Raw genomic sequence first — 19,700 nt, 5'->3', positions numbered from 1 at the left:
AAAAATTATGACCATTTAACAACTATATTTCGTTTCTTAATACACACTCCTAATCAGTGGCGTGCAGTACAATGTATTGCAGGGTAGGCAAGAGGAAAAAAAATAACGCCGCAGGCGAAAATTTTTTGGGGTACCACGCCCTAATTATGTTTTCCCATAAAGGACATAAAAAATAGAGCGTATAGTAGGCAACAGAACCAAAAAAACGAAAAACTCAAAAGAAACGCATGTATTACATACAGCACAACACAATACATACGTCGATATATTATAAAATTTACCTAACATATTTTAACTTTAAGCTCAAACAAAATAAAAATCAAATAACAGCAAATAAATTTATTATTTATAGATTAATTCAAAACGGCGATTTGTTTTCAAAAACTCTTTCAAAACGTCATCATAAAAAATTTGTGGTCCGTTTTAATTTTTGTAAAAGTCTAGTTTCTAACGAAATTATTGTTAAATTATTCAACTTTGCCTGTCCTTGCGTATTCCTTAGATACGTAGGAGTTCTTTTTAGGCCAGAAAAAGATCTTTCTGGTGACGCATTACTGGCTGGGATGGTGAGAATTAATTTCCCTTATTTCATTAGTTCTGGAAATACGTGACAAAAAATGACAATTTCATAGGCATTTAGACCCGCGAATTCGGCAGAAGAATATAAACATTGTGACTCATTTTTCAAGCGATCAAAATCAAATTTGTCTACATATTTTGTTTTTAATTCAGAATATATTTCATTTGGAAACTTAGACTTGAATAACAAAATTAACAAAAAATAACAAAAAAAATTTTTTCCTATTTCCTTATATCTGTCAGACATTTCTGTTTTAATGTTATCTACGATTTCTCGAAATATTCTTTTATAGTTCTCTTTGACATTACTTACATTTCGTTTCTTTTTCGGATCTTAAAATCATTAATTTTTTTCATACAATAAGCCGCGGTATCGCAGTATCCGACGGATCGGACGGTCCCGACTGCTTTCGTGTATTCATTGCTTGCAGTAACGCATTGCTTTTGCTTGCCCATTTAAATGTAATGTTAAGCTTCGGTCGTGCGTTCGACTTTGAATAATGGGATGCGTTTTTTAGGTATTAATAAGACGTTGAACAGGTGGCGTTTGTTTTGTATGATGTTTCCGGCTTTGCAACCGTAATAAAGACTATACTAACTTACTATTTAGAAAAATAAAAATATGTAGGTCATTTTAAATAGGTATGTCGTACTTAATGAATGAGCGTTGTTAGATAAATAGATTCTCAATCTATGTTTGTCTTGAATAAACGAAAGGGTAGGCAATGCTTTTTTGCCTATGTGTAATGCACGCTACTGTCCTAATTGTTCTTAAATTTGCATACCATAGAAAGGCGAATTTGCTGATAGGCTGATAATTGATATATTAATTATTCTAAGATCAAATAAATAAAAATCTGTATAGAAACAAGAAAAATAAATTTAATAAACATGAAGTGTAATAAACATTATTTAAAAAATACAATTTACAATACAACTTCATTCGTAAATTTTAGAGTAGTGGTCGAGTAGTCAGATGCATTATAATCATTGTCGAGAAATAATAAGAGACTCGACATTATTTTCTAACATCTTATGAACTTCCCACATTATTTCTTTAATCACATTATTTCATTTCTCACAATCCACTGTCTTTGTCTCCTCTTGAAAGTGGTGTTATGCCTTACTAATTCCCAGTGCTGAGAAGACCTTATATATTTTCTTTTGAAGCGATTTCGTCGACAATAAATTTCGTACAAAGAGATTTATTGAATTTTACATTACATTTATTTTCGAAGAAGACTAATTTTATTAAATAGAGGCAGTCCATTATCAACAACTTAATCACAAATCCGAAACGTTAAAAAAATCGTAAAAGAAATTTTGGTTAGGCCACTCTGTAAATGTCGAAGTTAACATGTAAGAGACAAAAACTTTTCAAAAAACAATTCTACTTTGCATCAAGGAAAAAATCAACAGTTTATTGTTTACTAGTTATTATTTTTTGCTCTGCTTTTCTCCATTTTTTTATTTTGTTTTATACACCTTTGAAGCAAATCTCCTTCTACTCCTTTCAGGTAATATCAATATCCGGACAGACTTTAATAATAATGGCTCAAAAATTTCATTTTTTTTTTATGTCCCTAAAAATGTTACATTATGAAGTGTGAGGAATTCAGAAAAAAAAATTCTGACAAATTTTGAATGCGTTGTATTGAGATCTTATATATTTTTGATGATATATCTGCACATTACAGGTATGTTCAGTTCCTGTATAATCGTTTTTTTATTATTACTATACCGGGTTTTTCAAATTTGACTCTCACCATTAGGATCTCGGGAACGCTAAGAGATACAGTTGCGCATCGGTGAGTTCAATAATATTCCGTTTAGAAGTTCAAGTTACTTTTGTTACTTTCGGAAATATGGCGCATAATCTGGAACTTCCTGTTTTCGTTTTTACTTTTTTATATTTTTGTAAAACATTTCCGATGTCTTGATACTGTTTCTATCGTTTTTATAATAAAGTTTTACCACATTTCTCTTTGCTTCATTGCCAAAAAATAAAGTTGATGATGATTTGAGAAAAAAGAAACGTAGTAAGGTATTTTTGACCTGTCCATAAGCCTAAAAAACTTCCAATGAGAATGTATTTATATTACTATTACGGATTTTAAGTTTTAGTCTGGCAAATAAAACGGTTTGATTAATTGATTGATGAAACAAACTCTCGATTAAAAATATTTACAGGATCGCAGTGTTGCCGTTTGTAGCGAAAAGTAGCTGTCACTTTCTGATCATTTTTGTAAAACATTTCGTTATAGCTATCTTTAGCGGTTTTCGAGATATTAATGTTTTTTTTTGTATTTTTTCTTCGGCCCAAACAGTCCACAATTCTCTCTTATCCCTTATCTTACACAAAATTGTCAAAAGGTAATCACAATTTTTGAAAGCTATTCAGCAAAACGGTTTCCGCTTATTGGCGCCAAAACCGTTTTTCCCGCTCGTTCATATAAATTCAACAGTCGCGGGATAACATAGTGCCGCCATTATTTATTCATTTATTAACAAATTGTGTGCGGCTACCAGAGAGACCGGCGAAAGAAACGACACAGACCGGTCGACCTTGACTTCAACGAGAGATCAACCATCCGAATAAATAATTGAAACGCACATAACTACTACAAACAGAGCCACATTCTCTTCTCTCACCTCCTCGATTTTACCGGACGAACCGCTATCGTTCGAGACGTCAATTTGCCGCCAATTTAATCTAGTCAACCTCGATCTCGGCCTATCCGAAAGGGTAAGCTAGAATGGCTTCTACAAAATTCTAATCAGTCACCGGAAAGTATTTTAATGAATAAATTACTAGAAATGAAATCTATTCCTAAGAGTACTTGAATTTATCGATTCTTCAATTTTTGACCAAAAATAGTCTTATAATAAACTAGAACGTACTTGCTGAGATTCATTAACAATTGTCTTTCGAAGATAAACTAACCAAAACTTCTAAGTTTATAACAAGCGCATGATTTGTGAAAATTTTTTCGAAGAAGAAAAAGCTACTATTTGACCCGGAAACGGAGGTTCTAAGTTAATATCTGCAGGTTTAAGGTGTTTTTCGGTACAATTTCATCGATATTGACAAGGACGTATAATCTGCGCAAGTCTCACAATTGTTGTGATTTTTGATTCATGAACTTTGAACTTTGGTATGTCATCAATATTGGTTTCCATTCAAATAACCGCATCGAAATTTTATTGGCATAATTTAAATTACCAATGAAAACAACTCGAAAAACAATATATTTCGAAATTAAGAAACAAATAATTTAAAAAAATATACGACCCTGCATCTCCGCCATTGGAAATTTGGGAAAATACCTAAAAGCCTAAAAATGTTTAAACTGCTGTACCCAATTTCAAATTCGTTTTGTGCCTTATTTTTAAAATAAAAGATAGTTAGATAGTTTTTCACTTTTAACACGTTGTATCCCTTTAACGAAACGACCTAGACAAAAACTTTATAAGACACACCCCATCCCCTCCTAAAATTCACCAAGAAGTTTCATTTTTGGTAACCATTTGTAAATCAACACATGTCAATTGTCAATGCAGAATGGACTCCAGCACCATTTTCATATCAACTGACCTACTTCAATTGTATTCCTTTTTTTTCTCTCGTTTTCCAAAATTTTGATTCTTCACTCAAAAGAGCAGCGAGTACTAAGAGATAAAAGCTATCACTTTTGTTTAATTTCAGTACAGAAAGTTAACCAATCAAAATGCAGGACATTTAACAGACACAGAGAAATTCCTCCAAATTTACACATTTCCTGCTGTACAATTCGAATGATTCTGGACATCTGGATCCCCAATTTCGAGGTCCTCATCCGACATCGTAATGATTAAAATTCAAATTCTATTCAAACCAAAACATTTACCGTAAATACAGTTTTATTTCTATTGCCTACTTATGTTACCCAAAATCAGTAGAATTCCGGACTACCAAAACATGCCATAAGTTCAATACGATTTCAGGGATTATTTTTTCGAAAATAACATGTTTTGTTAAACATTTGCTATTAAAACCGACCTTAAAGCATTAACTCACAATTCCAGAACATTAACAATAATTAACAAACATTTATTAGAAACAGATTTAATTTGATTTTAAAATTGTTAAGAGTTTTGTTGGTTCTTTTTTTCAGTAGGCAGGAGATTAAAGGGGCTTGTAAGGGAAGGACTGCGAAGAAAGTGCATTCTTAAAGGGATATATATGACTCATTATTCTGTCTCAAGCCCAGCATACTCCTGAGGTCCTTTTTTTGGATTTTGAAGATTCCGCTGTGGAGTGAGACCCCCAGAAGCGACCTGATCCCAAATAAGTTGCATTTTTGACGAAACATTGTTTTCCAATGTACGAAATACCGAAAGCAAATCCTCACAAATCAGCAGTTGACAGTTTTTGTTGAAAATCTAAGAGAAATTAGTGTACAAATTTGCTCAGCATCCCCTTAGTTATAACGTTCAACACTGGAACCAGACATTATGATCAAATGAATCCAAGATAAATAAATTGTATTCAGACGGGAAGCGTTTTATTTGGCATCCACCAAATAAAGAATATGACACGGTGAAATTTGGAGGTGGTGGTCATGGTCTGGGGATGTTCTCCTGGAATGGTATTGATCCATTTTACATAATAACATGCATAACAACGACATGCAACCACATGCACAAGTAAATTTATCAGTACTTTAGAAATTCCAGTGATCCAATGATCGCAAGCATTCTGCTAAGAGGACAATTGCCTGCCTACCGGATAATTATATAGATGTTTTGCGGTGACCTTAATCCAAAAGAAAACCTGTGAACGATCGTTCAAGAACATTTCAAAATTTCCACCAGAGGGAATGGATACCCAACTAAATACTAGATATTATATCGAGACAAAGTCTTGTATATTGTTGCTGACTAAAAATACGTTGCCTATTACTTTTCCGCTTAAAAATGCAGTTTTTTAAAAATACATTAGCGAATAAACAATGGTATAATAATCGAAATATCTATCGTTTCCAAATAGTTTGCCGTCACTGTATATAGAAAAGAGCGTCAATATTCTCTGTCGCCTGTCTGTTGCGGGTAAATAAAACTTTACCAGCACTCCATACTCCACCGCGTGTAAAAAAAAGAAAAGTCGTTAAGCAACGGCGTGTGACTGATCGAAAACAAAAACTGGTATAACGTATCCTCCCATAATCTGGCGTTGCAAACATCGTCCTCTATGGGTCAACGGATCCGTACAAGGACGTGGGTGAATTTCTAGGAACGCTTGGCAAAATCAAAGATATTATCTAACGCGCTGCGAGTTTAATACACCCGGACGGTCCGATTGTTATTGGAATCCGGTTTTATCTTTTCTTTACCGCAGGGCTTTATCTTCCGGGGTATTTTGCAGAGAGTCACCTGATTCGAAGAAGATCCGTCCTCGTAACCCTCGTCGTCGCGACGATGGTCCGGACCGCTGCACCAGTGACTCTTGTAATCGTTCAATAAATCGCTGACGTATTGCCACACACCTTCCGCGATGGCGCCCGCGTCGCTTTCGACCAAATCCTGATGATGCAAATCCGAAACGTGACGCACCATCGTCGATTGTCGCGCACTATACGAGGTTATCAAGATTTATTTGTAAAACGGGTTTTTACAGTTTTTGTTAAAAGGATTTTTTCGTCCCGAAAGGTCCAATTTTGCTAGCATAATAACTGAAATACTTGTTAACACCACGAAACACCAAAATTTTTAATCCTACGCTCCAAACAATCCACATTGAAACAAACACAGAATTATCTAATAAAAAAGATTCTATTCGGGATGTTGAGTATAAGATGATGTACATTGGGATATTGGAAACTGTATGAGATACAAGATCTTTTAAAATTTTCCTTATTATAGGAGTTGAAATGTTCAAATTTTCAGGACATGAGTATAAGTATACGGCGATACTAAAAATGGCGTCAAAAAATTTAAAAACCGAGTATGGTCATATTCAAGTTCTAAATTTATAAAAATCCTGTTTAAAATTGCTATTCAATAACGTGTAAACACGTTTATGTTTGGTCCCGAATAAATAACAAAAATTAGATTTCAGATATTGCTATTCAATTTTTAAACAAATTTTAATCATGAGTGGACAAAAAAGGAGTCAATAAAATTGGAGAAAAAGGATCGAGAAAAGAAGTCAGTCAAATTTTTATCCATACCTTCAAAACAGAACCTTTGTAAAACAGAATTTTACAATAAAATTAGAGTAAGTGTTCCAACAACCTTTTCAACACTGCTTCACAGGACTGCGGAGTGATACTGTTAACAGCTTCTCTTAATTTTACAAAGTTTTCATAAAACCTATTGTATACTTGATTTTTGAGGTGACCTCATATAAAGAAATCAAGGGGTGTTTCGTCTGGGGACTTCGCAGGTCATCTAACTGGCCCGAGATTGCCTATCCACCTGTTGGAAAGTTCTGCATTTAAGAAGCTCGTAATAATCTGGCACCTAGTAAAAGGTTCATAACATCTTGTCACATTTATTAGTACAAGGTTTAAATATCTCTCAGAAATTAAGTTATCATCGAAAAAATAAGACCCAATATTATGGGTACCCAAAATACCAAACCAAAAGGATTTACATCGGAAGCCATGGATTTACATCGGCCCAAAATACGAGTTCTTGCGAGTCCACAATTAGTATCACTCATCCTACCAAAGTGTTTTTAAGAAAAAGTTTGGTTTCTCATTTTTCTGAGTAACCAACAGTATCGCCCTCCTGAAGAGACCTGTTCCATTTTATCTTAGCAAAACTCCCGTAGGTGACAAAGTCTTTCAGATGCCTAAACATAGCTCTACCCGGTTGACGTCTTTCCGCATATTTATTTAAATACATTTCTTCGGCTTTTGCTTCGCTTCTACAGCAGTGAATAAAATACTTCAACATATCATAGTTATATACTAATTGACAAAAAAATCATTTTAAAATTCATATATTATATTAACTTCACACAATTGACACTGACTGAAATCTTATTTTTGTTATATTTCCGAATTTAACTTGATCAAATATAAATGACATTTTTAAAAGCAAAAAGAAAAGCAAAAGTTGACCCTGTATCTACGTAAGGGTATGTATTTAAAATAAAAAAAAGCTAGACTATTTTTTGGCATATACATACGCTACTTTGCGTCCATTTAAGCGACGCTACATCCCTTACAGTTTCCAATATCTCCATGTACATCATTTTATACTGGACACTCTGTATAGATATGTCCACCTTGTGCCAAATAAAGCGATCCACTATACGATCTGGAAACCCATAGGAGATACGAAAAAAAAACTTAGTACAAAAGTTCCTTGAACTCTCCTGAAGATTTAAATTATAATTTTGTTATTGGCATAATCTTTGTTATTTAAAATGGAACACCCTGTATATTTCGACATTTGTTTAATCTTTGGTTAAAGTAAAGGTCACTTTCTTAATAAATTCCTATTCTAATTTTGCATTTAGGCAGAAATTGAGGTTATGTGTTTTTTTTTAATATATTTTGATTGCTCCAAATAAAATTGTGTTGTGGCGCTACTGATGCAGGTATTGAAAGGAAAATTTAAGCATATACTAAGGAGATGAGGTACTACTCAATCAGTTTGACAGATCCACGTGAGCTTATACAAGGTATCTCAAATAGGTGGTGCCGTTGTGGCGAATTCAATTAACAAAATCTCAAGATTTTTTATACAGATATCAATTCTCGGACAAAAAATTAGGTAAGTTTGTAATTTATCTTATATTCAAATTACTGTTTAAGGTTTAAGATAACAACCCGTATAATTCCATGTTGAATTTAAAGCTGCCCACATTAGGTCACTTGTTGGTAATATTAGGTATTTTTTAAATAACAAAGACAATGATACTACTTCTTTTAAAGATATAATACTCCAGATATACGAATAACACGAATAAATTTAAAAAAAAAACAGACTGCACTACACACTTTAACAGATTTAATAAAACTTCAGAATCACCTTAACTGAAAATACATCATAACAAAAATAAATAAAAAACTTATTTAAAATACAAATAAAATATATACTAACAAAAAACTTGACAACTATGAACTTTTTAAATAGAAATATGAAAAGCAATAAAAACAAACACAAATACCAAAGTTTGCTTAATAAGTCTTTTTTTTTTAATATTTTGATATTTCTTTGTTGTTTTGATTCCAGATGAAACGAGCATTGTAAGAGGAATATTTTTAACTAAACTTTATGGACCGAATTAACGAACCCTTTTTAGTTAACTTTTTTGTATAGACTTATTTATTCAAATTTGTTACCTTGGCTGGTTGGCCTATAAATTTTAATTACTTATTTTCCACATTTTCCACTTAAAATAACAAAGTTGATGCTCTTTATGAACAAAATTATAATATTTTAAATCTTCAGGAGAGTTCAAGAAACTTTTCTACGAAACGTTTTTTCGTATCTCCTATGGGTTTCCAGATCGTATAGTGGATCGTTTTATTTGGCACACGGTGTACAAACACTCTCTTAAAGCTAGTACAGACCCGTATACAAAGCTGAGCGATAAGTCACCACGACACGAACATAGTCGACAAGATTAAATATTAGTATTTGGAAAAATTTTAATGTCCCATAACAATTGTCACACATGAATCGAATGGAAATATACAAGGTGGCGCAGTCGTGTTGCACGATACTATATATCCCTTTTTTATTACTATTTTGAAAATATTTAAATATGAATTAATATGACAATTAAAATCAATGGAAAATATCTCTAGAACCTGTCTCTAATGAAAGTTGTTTGGAAAAAGCTTAGAAATTTAAATATAACATCTAAAACTACAAACACAGGCACAGATATTTAAAACGTATTTCCTGTATTTGTACAAAAATAAGTAACAAAACGTATGTAATTGAAAAAAATTTCGTTTTCTACGTTTAGAACGCAACGCAACTTTGTAGTGCTCAATCATGGGAATCTACTTCAGATTTAATATAGAAATGCTGTTAATGTGTTGCCCTAGAATTCTACCATTTCCCACTAACAACTCGTGCCTGCTGATGACACCCAGGTATTATATTCATTTGTCTCAAAAAACTTATCGTGAACTATTGCGAAAATGTTATTTGCTTGGCTTTATAGCAAAGGAACACAAAATACCGATATAAACTTGCAAAATCTACCAATCTCATTTTTTTCTCTCTGCTGGTTCATGGGGTATCACAGGGGACTGTTTTGGGGCCATTATTGTTTCTTCTGTATATTAATGATCTAGCTCAAGTTGTGAAAAACAGCAAAATTACGTTAGTTGCCGACGATACCATGATATGTGTCGTTGGGAAGAATATCGAAGAATGCAGATATCAATGATGACCTGTATCGAGTGTTTGTATGGGCAACTCTCAGCATTAGTGTCATGAAGTCGAAGTTCTGTTTGTATGGTAAAAAACAAAGATTGAGTGGTTTGGATCTGGAGGTGTTAATTTGCAGTATGAGAAACGTGTAAAATATTTGGGAATTGTATTAAATCCACAATTAAATTTTGATACACATTGTGATTATATAATGAGAAAGTTCTCACAAAAGGTGTGTTTCATATCTAGAGCAGGCAAAAATTTAACAAGTTATACTTGGCGGAGCCACATTTGCAATATTGTTCAACTTTATTATTTAGTATACCTAACTATACACTAACGGAACTTCAGAAAATACAAAACAGAGCAATGCGCGCAATTCTAAAGTGTAATACGTCTAAACCTGTGATGACTATGTTAAATGTGTAAATATTAACTGTAAAGCAAAAAGTAATGTTTGATGCCTTTATATTTATATTTAAAATAAAAAATAAAATGATGCCGCCATACATTGGTAATAGGGTTAATTACGTTAAGAATGTTCATGACTATAACACTAGAAACCGTACTGATTTCATCCTAGTCAATCGATGTATAACTACACATATGTTGAATACCACTTTAAATAAAACTTTGTTAGAGTTTAGTAGGCTGCCAAAAAATATTAAGCAGTGTGATAATTTAAATGCTTTTAAAAGATTAATTAAAACTTACATAATTGTTCTGCTGTTATATACTTTTGTTCTGCGTAGTTTTGTACTTTTATACTTATTTAAATTTTGCTACTGGCTCGTATATTTAAAACGTAAATACGATTGTTTTCTGTTACAGTATAAATAAAGTATTTATTTATTATATATTTATCCTTAAACCTTAAAAAAGAATTTAATTTAATTTTGAAGTCCACCTCTGATTTAGCAGTTCAATGGTTTCGACATTTTAAGTGGACAACCTAAACACTTGTTTGTTTACCCGTTTCGAATGTGTAGCGATTGATTGCGTTGTTTGTCGTCACTAAAAGTCATGTCGGTCAACTTTGTATATCGGACTGTAGATGTCTCGGGACAGAGACGTAGAAAATCAAATATTTCAGTAATCGAGGGACGCCTATGCCCATGCCCGACGAACACCGTCCCACGTACCGGCCGAACGAATCTCACATTTCCGCGGGAAATCTTTTTAAATACGTATTCCAAGAAGAAAAAAAGAAAGAAAAACGTGGTTTACGGACGCTCTCGATATTTCGAACGAAATCGACGACGACTCCTCAGCGCGGATCGATCCGCAACGTTTAACCACGATAACGATTCGCGATACGAAAATACGTCAACGGGCGACGAAATTACGCGCGGGATTCGCGAACACGCGAAAAACAAACGAACGCGGCTACTTAATAAGTACTACCCGCGGCGTGCGAGGTTGCCGCTTGTTCTGCTTTTCGTGCTTTCCCCTAGAATAGAATATTAGTTTACATATGTGTACGTTTACGATGTTTTTATTTTTTATTTTTTTGCTTTATTTATCAACATGATCTCCATCAACCCTGATACATGTCTCATATCGGTGTTCTAATTTGGTTATGTCAGTTTTAAACGTCGGAGTCTGAAGAGTAGGGAGGTTGCGGCATCAATTCAAACTTCAATTCGTGGATTTTGGACAATCGACGAATGCACTGGTACGTTATTCTGACGAAGCAAAATGTTTTTTTTTTCACCAAATGAGGCCGTTTCATTTGTATTGACCAGTGATAGTCTTACCCTTGTCAAGCTATAATATATAATATATTCTTCTTCAGAGTTGGTTCCCCTTTTGCAACTCAACTGTTTTGACTGTTCCTTACTTCCAGGAGTGTAGTGACGGACCAAAGTCTCATCAACGCCAAATTGCCGGTAGAAAAGTTTTTTCGAATCAGCTTTTGGTTGAGCGTTAACAAACCTTGCACACAGCTTTTTCACGCTCAAATGGTCGTGCAAAATATTTCGCAGCTGACATCCTATAGGTCTCAGCTATTTCATGCACTTTCAACGGACGGTATTTCAACACTATTTGATGGAAGTGTCTCGCGCAAGCAAAATAACTTAGCGATTAGGCTGAAACTGTACATACAAGCTCGGTAGAAATGGTGCTGTATGACGCCGCTCCAAAAGTAGACCTAGTAGCGCCACCCCTTGGTCAGGCCAGAAACTTTTCGCACCACCCTCGTAAGCGCCCATTTTAAGGGAGACGAAGTTGCTCCTCACGGTAAGCTCTTTAACGTCTGGTGGCCAAATTTGTGATGAACGTAAGTTCGGCAGAGGGGTGAAAGTACGAATACACTTCTCCCAGCGATGCTCCCATCTCTCTAACCCGTCCAAATAGTACCCCGTGTTTTTCTCAGCAAAATAAATGTTCATGAATGTGATTGTCTCCTCATTTGATGCAAAACTTTGTACTCCGAGCGCAGTTTTCAGATGAGGGAATAAAAAAAAGTCGGTTCAAACCGTAATTCGTGTATTTTCACCATTTCAACCGCTGAGGTATCGCTGAGGTATAAGACGTCGTCTTGGTGAAACAGGATGTTGTTTTTGGAAATGTGGCCGTTTTTACGCAATTTCTGTCCTTAGCTTGTCAAGTAATAATGCGTAGTATGCTCCTGTAAAACACAGTCGCCATCACTTTTCAAGTCGAAAAAACAATTTTTACTTTGCTTTGCTTTTGGAGTCGGTTCCTCCTTCACAGTCAACTGTTTTGACTTTATTTTTGATTCGGGAGTATAATGGTGTCCTCCAAGTTTCATTTACAGTAATTAATCGGCGCCAAAACTCGCGATTTATTGCGCCTAAACAATATTATCGTCGGTAGTTACAGTTTTTGAACGTCCCGAACGTTCATAATTTCTTGAACTCTTAAGGCCATGTTTAAATTCAGCTATCCAAAATTTCACTATGGTAAATGACGGTGCAGAGTCCCGATACACAGAGATCAACTCAACTTTAATTTGCATTCAAAAAGAAATATTTTATAAATACTCAATTTTTTCAATTTTCAGAAAAAAAAATCAAATGGAATCACTGAAACGACCCTCAACCAAAAACCACACCTCCAAAATGGCTGAAAGTTTGGCAAGTAATCATCAAGAGGGGTACAACTATGATCACTAGCTTTTAGTAACTAGTGCCGCCATCTTTAGAGTGAGGTCGGAAACTTTTTAAGTTGACCTCGGATATAGCAGAATCCGAGGCAGTCGATTCCCCGAAATTGTCGAATTTTTCTCTGGGGCTTACACCTACACCTCTATAATATCCAAGCTCAAAGTTCATGACCATAGACGCCCTTCAAATCGTTTTAAAGAGGACTCCCAAGATTGGACCAAACGCATTTTTGGATGAATGGCTGTATCAATAAGGAAAATTGTTGCATATAAGATGGCACCAGCCCATACGATGTGCACCAGGTGAAAAAGTTACCGTCCTGGTTACTTTTTCGAAAACGACGTAAATGAGGCGGTCACCACCAAAGGCCAGCGCCACACAACGTGAACCATAACCATGACTTAAATTGAACCATATGGACCTAGCTGACGACATGTGGTTCCAGCAAGATGGAACTACTTGTCACACAGCAGACGTCATAATTAAAAATTGGCATATTTTTAATTTCCGAGAAAAAAACAGTTTCAGCCCATGAAAAGATCCAACCGTTCAGTTATTCTGCTGTCACTGATCACTTTGAAATTATTTGGTATAGCTTGAAATATTGGTAATGTTTTAAGTTGTTACATAGTAACCAAAAACTTTATTTTTAGATTTTGTGTGGCTTTCTTTAGTTTATGTAGATCTTATTCTGTTCGTTAGTTGCTCCACTGTAAGTTTTATATGGACTTTACACGCGACTAAATAAATAACAGAGTAGTGTCAACAGTTTCGCCATAAATAAAGCGCAACTTGTTACGTCACCACAGGAGAAAAGATAGACGTGGCAACGCAGCGACGGGCACGGCCGCCAACCGGATTCGAAATTTATAATTAAGTACTTTTCACGGTGGCTGCGATACTGGTGATTTTTACCCGTTCAAGGACGCGTCTACCGCATCGTGCATTAAGCGACACCCCCACGTTACGCCAGATCCGCTCCGATTCACCCCGATACACACAATCACCAAATTTTATTACATTCGTCAATTTTAAACATGCACTTGGTATGTAGTGGACCAACCAAAATTAAAGTCGCATTTTTCATTCCAAAACTATCATTTTTATCTGACCGAATCCAGAATACCTCAAGGTAGTATTCCGGGGCCCCTATTGCACGCTATTTATACTTGTCAATTTCATTGGTCTTTTGATGACAGTGGCCATCAGCGAATTAATGAATGAATTAATGAAGTATAATCAACTTTTATAATTAAGCTCTAGATTTTGAAAGTGGTGTAAGTCAAAAATTTTAAAAATCTAGTTTATCAAATCATAATAAAATAACATAATCTGAAGTAATTCGCAGTATTTCATGAAAATGAATTTGATAAACTGAATTTACTTTTTGGTTGGTAAACAAAATACAGTTCCTGTATATTTTGATAGTGGTATAAGTCAGTCTGTTTCCAAAGTTTGGCAAAATAATTATTAGTACTTTTGCTATGTCTGCACATAGCGGTTTAGGTATGAACACGAAATCCTATTAATGTAAAAATATACTATTTATTTATTTTTATTAATTGTAGACATTATACAGCGAAGAAAAATAAGCTAGTAGAATTTGTTCTGTATGCATGTATGTTCTAAGTTTCATCTAAATGTACGGAATGCAGAAGTTTCTGTTAGCAACATTTTTTTTGGATACTTTAAAAATATCTAACGGAAGATTAAGCCATGACTTAAATGTTAAATGTTGTGACAAAAAAGCTGGTTCATCTAGAAAAACAGATGAAGATAAAATTAAAGTTGTATGAGAACATATTCTGAATTTTCCAGCATGTGAGGGATATTACCCGAGAACACACACTTCTAAGCCCTGACTTAGATATTCGACAAATGTATGAGCTATATGTGAAAAAATTTAAGCATCCAGTAATGAAGACGAGAAGTTCACATCTTAACAGTACCGAACAGGCTAGAAAAGTTTGAACAGATGACACACAAAAAGCAAAAGATAACCTGAGTGAATATTATGAATATATGATCTACCGAAGGCACTTTCCTATTCAAAACTTTCTGTTTTTCTTATTATAAGCGCAGCATGTATGTATATAATTTAATTTTTCATGATTTAAACAATGAAAAGGCTAAAACTGTATGCATGGGATGAAACAATCACCTTAAGTGGATCACAGGAATTTGCGTCCTGCACCTTAAAGCACATTCCGGACATTACCAATCAAAAGGATATCATAGCTTATGGTGATGCCTACTCGGGAGGAAATTGTAACATTAACATGGCTTTAATAGGGTTGAAAATTGTTCAGTCATCTGATAATAATATTGAAACATCTGATTATAAATTTATAGTATCCGGCCATTCTATTTTGTCAAATGGTTGCGATTTTGGTTTGATAGAAACTAAAACCAAAAAATCGAATTATTCATAGAACCCTGAGAACTCCCATCCACGTGGAATGGATTCCAGCATGCCACAAAATCACATTAAACTGATCTGTGCGACTGAAGAGTTTCTCAAAAGATTGTTGCCTCGGTATCAGATCGGCTTGAGATCTGCCATCATGCCGAGTTGCCAAATCCTCCCACCACCTTCGTAACAATTCGAAATACGAAAAAATGATTTAGCCTTCTTACCACTTCATTCACTAATACTGTTAGGCATAAAACGCCAAAAAATAGTATATTGGAATATTCTTGATACTACATCAAACCCAACTCCTAAGCTCTTCAAAGTGACGTTTGAATTAATTTCTAACCAGACCAACACAGTAAATATGGCTTGCAACTTGTTTACCCTACGAGACATTTGGCAAGGTGTTTAATATCACATGGCAACATAATGGTACAACAATGGCAAAAATGTTTCATTTTAATACCACCTAATATTGTTATCGCAATTAGCTTTAGCTAAATCTGTATTATACGTGGAAATCAAGGATGTTGCATTTAATAAGTAACTAATAACAGGTCCCCTAGAAGGTATAAAAACTTACACTAAATATGTCTCAATCTTAGCTTTGCTACTTGCAAAGAGAATTGGAATAACCCAACTCACAGTTCGAGAAAATTTCTTGTTTTGGGTCTGCAAAATATGCTATAGAAGTGAACCCAATTTTTTAATGATTTAGCAGGGTATATCAAAATTTTCAAATCTTTTAGTACTAGTGGATCCCTCTATTTCAAGTGTTCTAATTATTGAGTGTTTATACTTGAGTTTGAGCAAAGCATAAAGTATATAACACCAATTCTCATAATCAATTCATAATCCCATAATTTGGGGCCCATTTCAATAATGATGATATTCGTGACGGTTCTCGTTAAAAAACAAAATCACTGGAAAGTTGCAGGCTTAAAACCACTCACCTTTTTCACCCTCCGCCTTAACCGTACCCTGCCGCCGATGCCTTTGGCGCCGTTTTTATCCTCCTTCTTCCCGATTTTGTCTCCTTTACCCGGCTTGGAATCGGCGCCTGTCGTTTTCGCATCCCTCTCTTTGGAGCTTGCGATCGTCCCGTTGACATTTTTCCCTCTGACGCCCGTACTGACCTTCTTGGTAGCCTGACTCCTCAATGTCACACTCTTCATTACTTCACCTTTTGCATTGTCCTTGCCACTCTTACTGTCGGAATCGCTATCCGAATCACTCGAACATTCCGAACTGCTGCTGGACTTTTTTTTCCCGCCAGTCTTGTTAGGTTCGGAAATTTTCGCGGTATTTATGGGACTCGCGTTAGTCTTTCGCACGGTCGCTATCGTTAAGCGTAGTACGTTGGTTTGAGAGCTTGTCACGGAAAATTCCGGGCTCGGACTTCGAGAAGACGACCCCTGAGAAGACGACGAACTGTCGGAATCGGACGAGTCGGTGTGGGAGCAAGACTGGGAAACATCGCTGCCTGAATTCTAAAAGGCAAAATTTTGCCATCAGAAATTAAGCAAAATCAATATGGAGTGTAGTCCACCAATGATAGTGCTATCAAAAAAAAAAAAAAAAAAAAACGCGAAAATTATTCTAAAAATTAACTTCTTTGTAAAAATTATTAGGTGGTTTCTAATAATTCAAATCGAAATTTTAGTTATGGTAGGGTTTCCTGACCAAGTATAAACAACTGAGGGGAGCAAATCTTTTTTTTGTTTTATTTATTTTATTACATTTATTTAAAATTCTAACTGAAATTTCCCGCCTCTTAACGCAAAAAAACTTAGTTCGTCCTGTAGCAGGGAATCTACAACTCTCGTTTTCATCAGTTTTCTCTATGGCCTGTGGTACCAAAGTGCTTGGTGTCGAGTGAAGTTATTTTACAGAGATGGACTTTAGTATGTTAGATTGAATTTTCGCCAGAGTAAACGAAGTATAGCATTTTACTGTACTTAAACTCAAACCACGATCGCATTATGCCAAGGAAGGTACACCATAAAGTATACTTATATGGAGAATTTATTTTCCTACAAACAGTGAAGTAAAATAGCCTTTTGACGCAATTTTATGGCTTCAAAAGAAGGCGATTAACAGACTGCTAAAAGAGTGCTATCTTGACACCACATAAACAAAACCAATTATTTTATACAAATTTGTGAACAAATATGAAACATCCAGTAAACCATAAGTTAAAACATTTATTAAAATAACAGTAAAAACTCCTGAACAGACTAAGCATTTTTTAGGACAGTAAACTTTATTTGCACTTCGCTGAGCAATTTAAGTTTGGCATAACCCTGATGGCTTTCCTTTTTAGATTAAAGATCCTCTTGCTGGCAGGACAATCACACACACCATGATAAAAAGGCATTGAAGGTCAATGAAGATGAATATGGAAAACTAACAACTCAGTAGAAATAATTGCTGAACTAACAACATGAAATCTTCCCTGCTGCTTTTTACAATATCCGATCATTAGGGTTCTTCTAATAAATCAATTTCAAAGAATTATGCCAGTAGCAGTCAATTTTTTAAAAATGTTTTGATCAGAATCCACAACGCAACTGATCATTAATTTTTGTAAATTAAACAAAATCTAGGAGGAAGCAGCTTTTGGAAAGCCGTAACTTTCTGAATTCACAATGTGGAGTTTTTTTGCTTTCACTTTTTCTTTATTTCTTTTGCAAATGAAGTTGCTTTCGTGGCCCGCTCACCTTATAAAACTACTATAGAAATGAACACTTACACTGGAATCAGCTTCCGAATCACTATCTGAATCACTGTTGTTACCATTTCCGATACTGTTAGTAGGTTCAACGCTGAGTCCAGAATGCAAAACTCCTATGTCCACTGTAGAGGGCAGTTCAGATTCCTCCGGCTCATCTTCTGGCTGATGTACAACTGATGACCAACCCGTGAAGAGTTCGGTCGTAGCACCATCATTTGTTGCCATTCTAAATGTTAAAACAATTCCACTAACAATAAAAAAAAGAGAAGATGCTAGTCTACCGAAGGGAGAATATCGTTTTAAATCGTTTACCATGCAATTTAATTGGAAATTTGTTTCGTGTTGTACCTCAAAGATATATTTAAAATATGAATAATATTAGAAGGATAGCTTGTTTTAAGCAACCAAACAATTGAAAAGTCAATACATAACCTCAAAACATCGGTAGTAACATTTTGGTTATGCGTTATCAATGAAAAATATTGAATCTTTAAAGGCATCTGTTTTTCACTATTTGTATTTCTTTTAAATATGAAGATCGCAAGTTCCTATTTCACAGAACAAATAAACCTGGCAACATCCTATAACCTTTGGAAACTTCTCTTCCCCTGAAGGTAGTTATGACTTTAAATACTACATTCCAAATAAAACTTAAAAATACAAACACAATTCAAACACATGCAGTGACGAATTTCTTTTAAAAAATTGATACTATGTGCCGCAATATCTCAAAAATCGATTGAAAATAAAACGGAGGACATTAAAATTCTGCCGATTTTAAAGTTGGCGCTAAATCTCAAACACCAACAATACATGCGCCATGTTCCCCAAGCTTTCTACCAAAGGAATTCATTTGGTTTTCACCGAGCAAAACTCAAAATAACGCAAAATGCTTACTCGTTAACGAAAAAAGGGCATCATCAGATCAAAATAATACTAAAATAACTAAACAAACACCAGTAATAGAAGTCTGTTTCCATGTTTATGTCAATGTAATTAACAAAATGGCTTCCAGCTGATCTATAAAACACATTTTCACGTTTTTACGCTGGACTCTTTTGGTACACCGAAAGATCCGATCTCACTGCACATTATCGAGATTTGCTGTTCTATTTCGTAGGCTACATCCGAACAGATTTCAGATTTTTTATTTACTTCATTCGAGAAACGACAGTTGCGCAACACAACGCCACAGTTTGAGAACTAGGGTAGCGCCGACGCAGTGTTGCCGAATTGACGACCCGAAGCCAAAGTGGCAATAACGGTAAATTTCCAGAAATTTAAACTTTCGTGAACTGGACCTTCAAAAATTTATATTTTATGCCGCAGGGTTTTAGCGTTAACCCGGTTTTCGTTCCAGCTATTAAAGATGTTTAACCCTTTAAAGAACCCTACATAAGTATTTAGCAGTGTGCGTAAGAGATGGCGACGCACAGTTACAGAACGCCGTTATCACAAGGCT

At 34.8% G+C, this 19,700-nt stretch overlaps 1 protein-coding gene across 2 annotated transcripts in view; it reads right to left on the bottom strand.

The window, feature by feature from the left end:
- LOC132701735 (histone-lysine N-methyltransferase ash1) overlaps positions 1-19,457 on the bottom strand; it is a 60,963-nt gene extending 41,506 nt beyond the window's left edge. Inside the window, exons 1-3 of one of the 2 annotated variants that reach the window (XM_060669887.1) lie at positions 19,136-19,457; positions 18,257-18,464; positions 16,458-16,994 (exon numbers count right to left, since the gene is read on the bottom strand). In XM_060669887.1, coding sequence (XP_060525870.1) covers positions 16,458-16,994; positions 18,257-18,463 — 744 coding nt within the window. In that variant the 5' untranslated portion in view covers position 18,464; positions 19,136-19,457. Of the gene's footprint in view, positions 1-5,991; positions 7,757-16,457; positions 16,995-18,256; positions 18,465-19,135 lie in introns of those variants that run through there. The other variant, XM_060669888.1, reaches the window with a different exon arrangement.
- Positions 19,458-19,700: the final 243 nt, after the last annotated feature.

The sequence above is a fragment of the Cylas formicarius genome, unplaced genomic scaffold (assembly GCF_029955315.1).
Source record: "Cylas formicarius isolate icCylForm1 unplaced genomic scaffold, icCylForm1.1 PGA_scaffold_5__7_contigs__length_24384050, whole genome shotgun sequence".
Taxonomy (NCBI): domain Eukaryota; kingdom Metazoa; phylum Arthropoda; class Insecta; order Coleoptera; family Brentidae; genus Cylas; species Cylas formicarius.
This window is presented reverse-complemented; position numbering and strand designations above follow the sequence as displayed.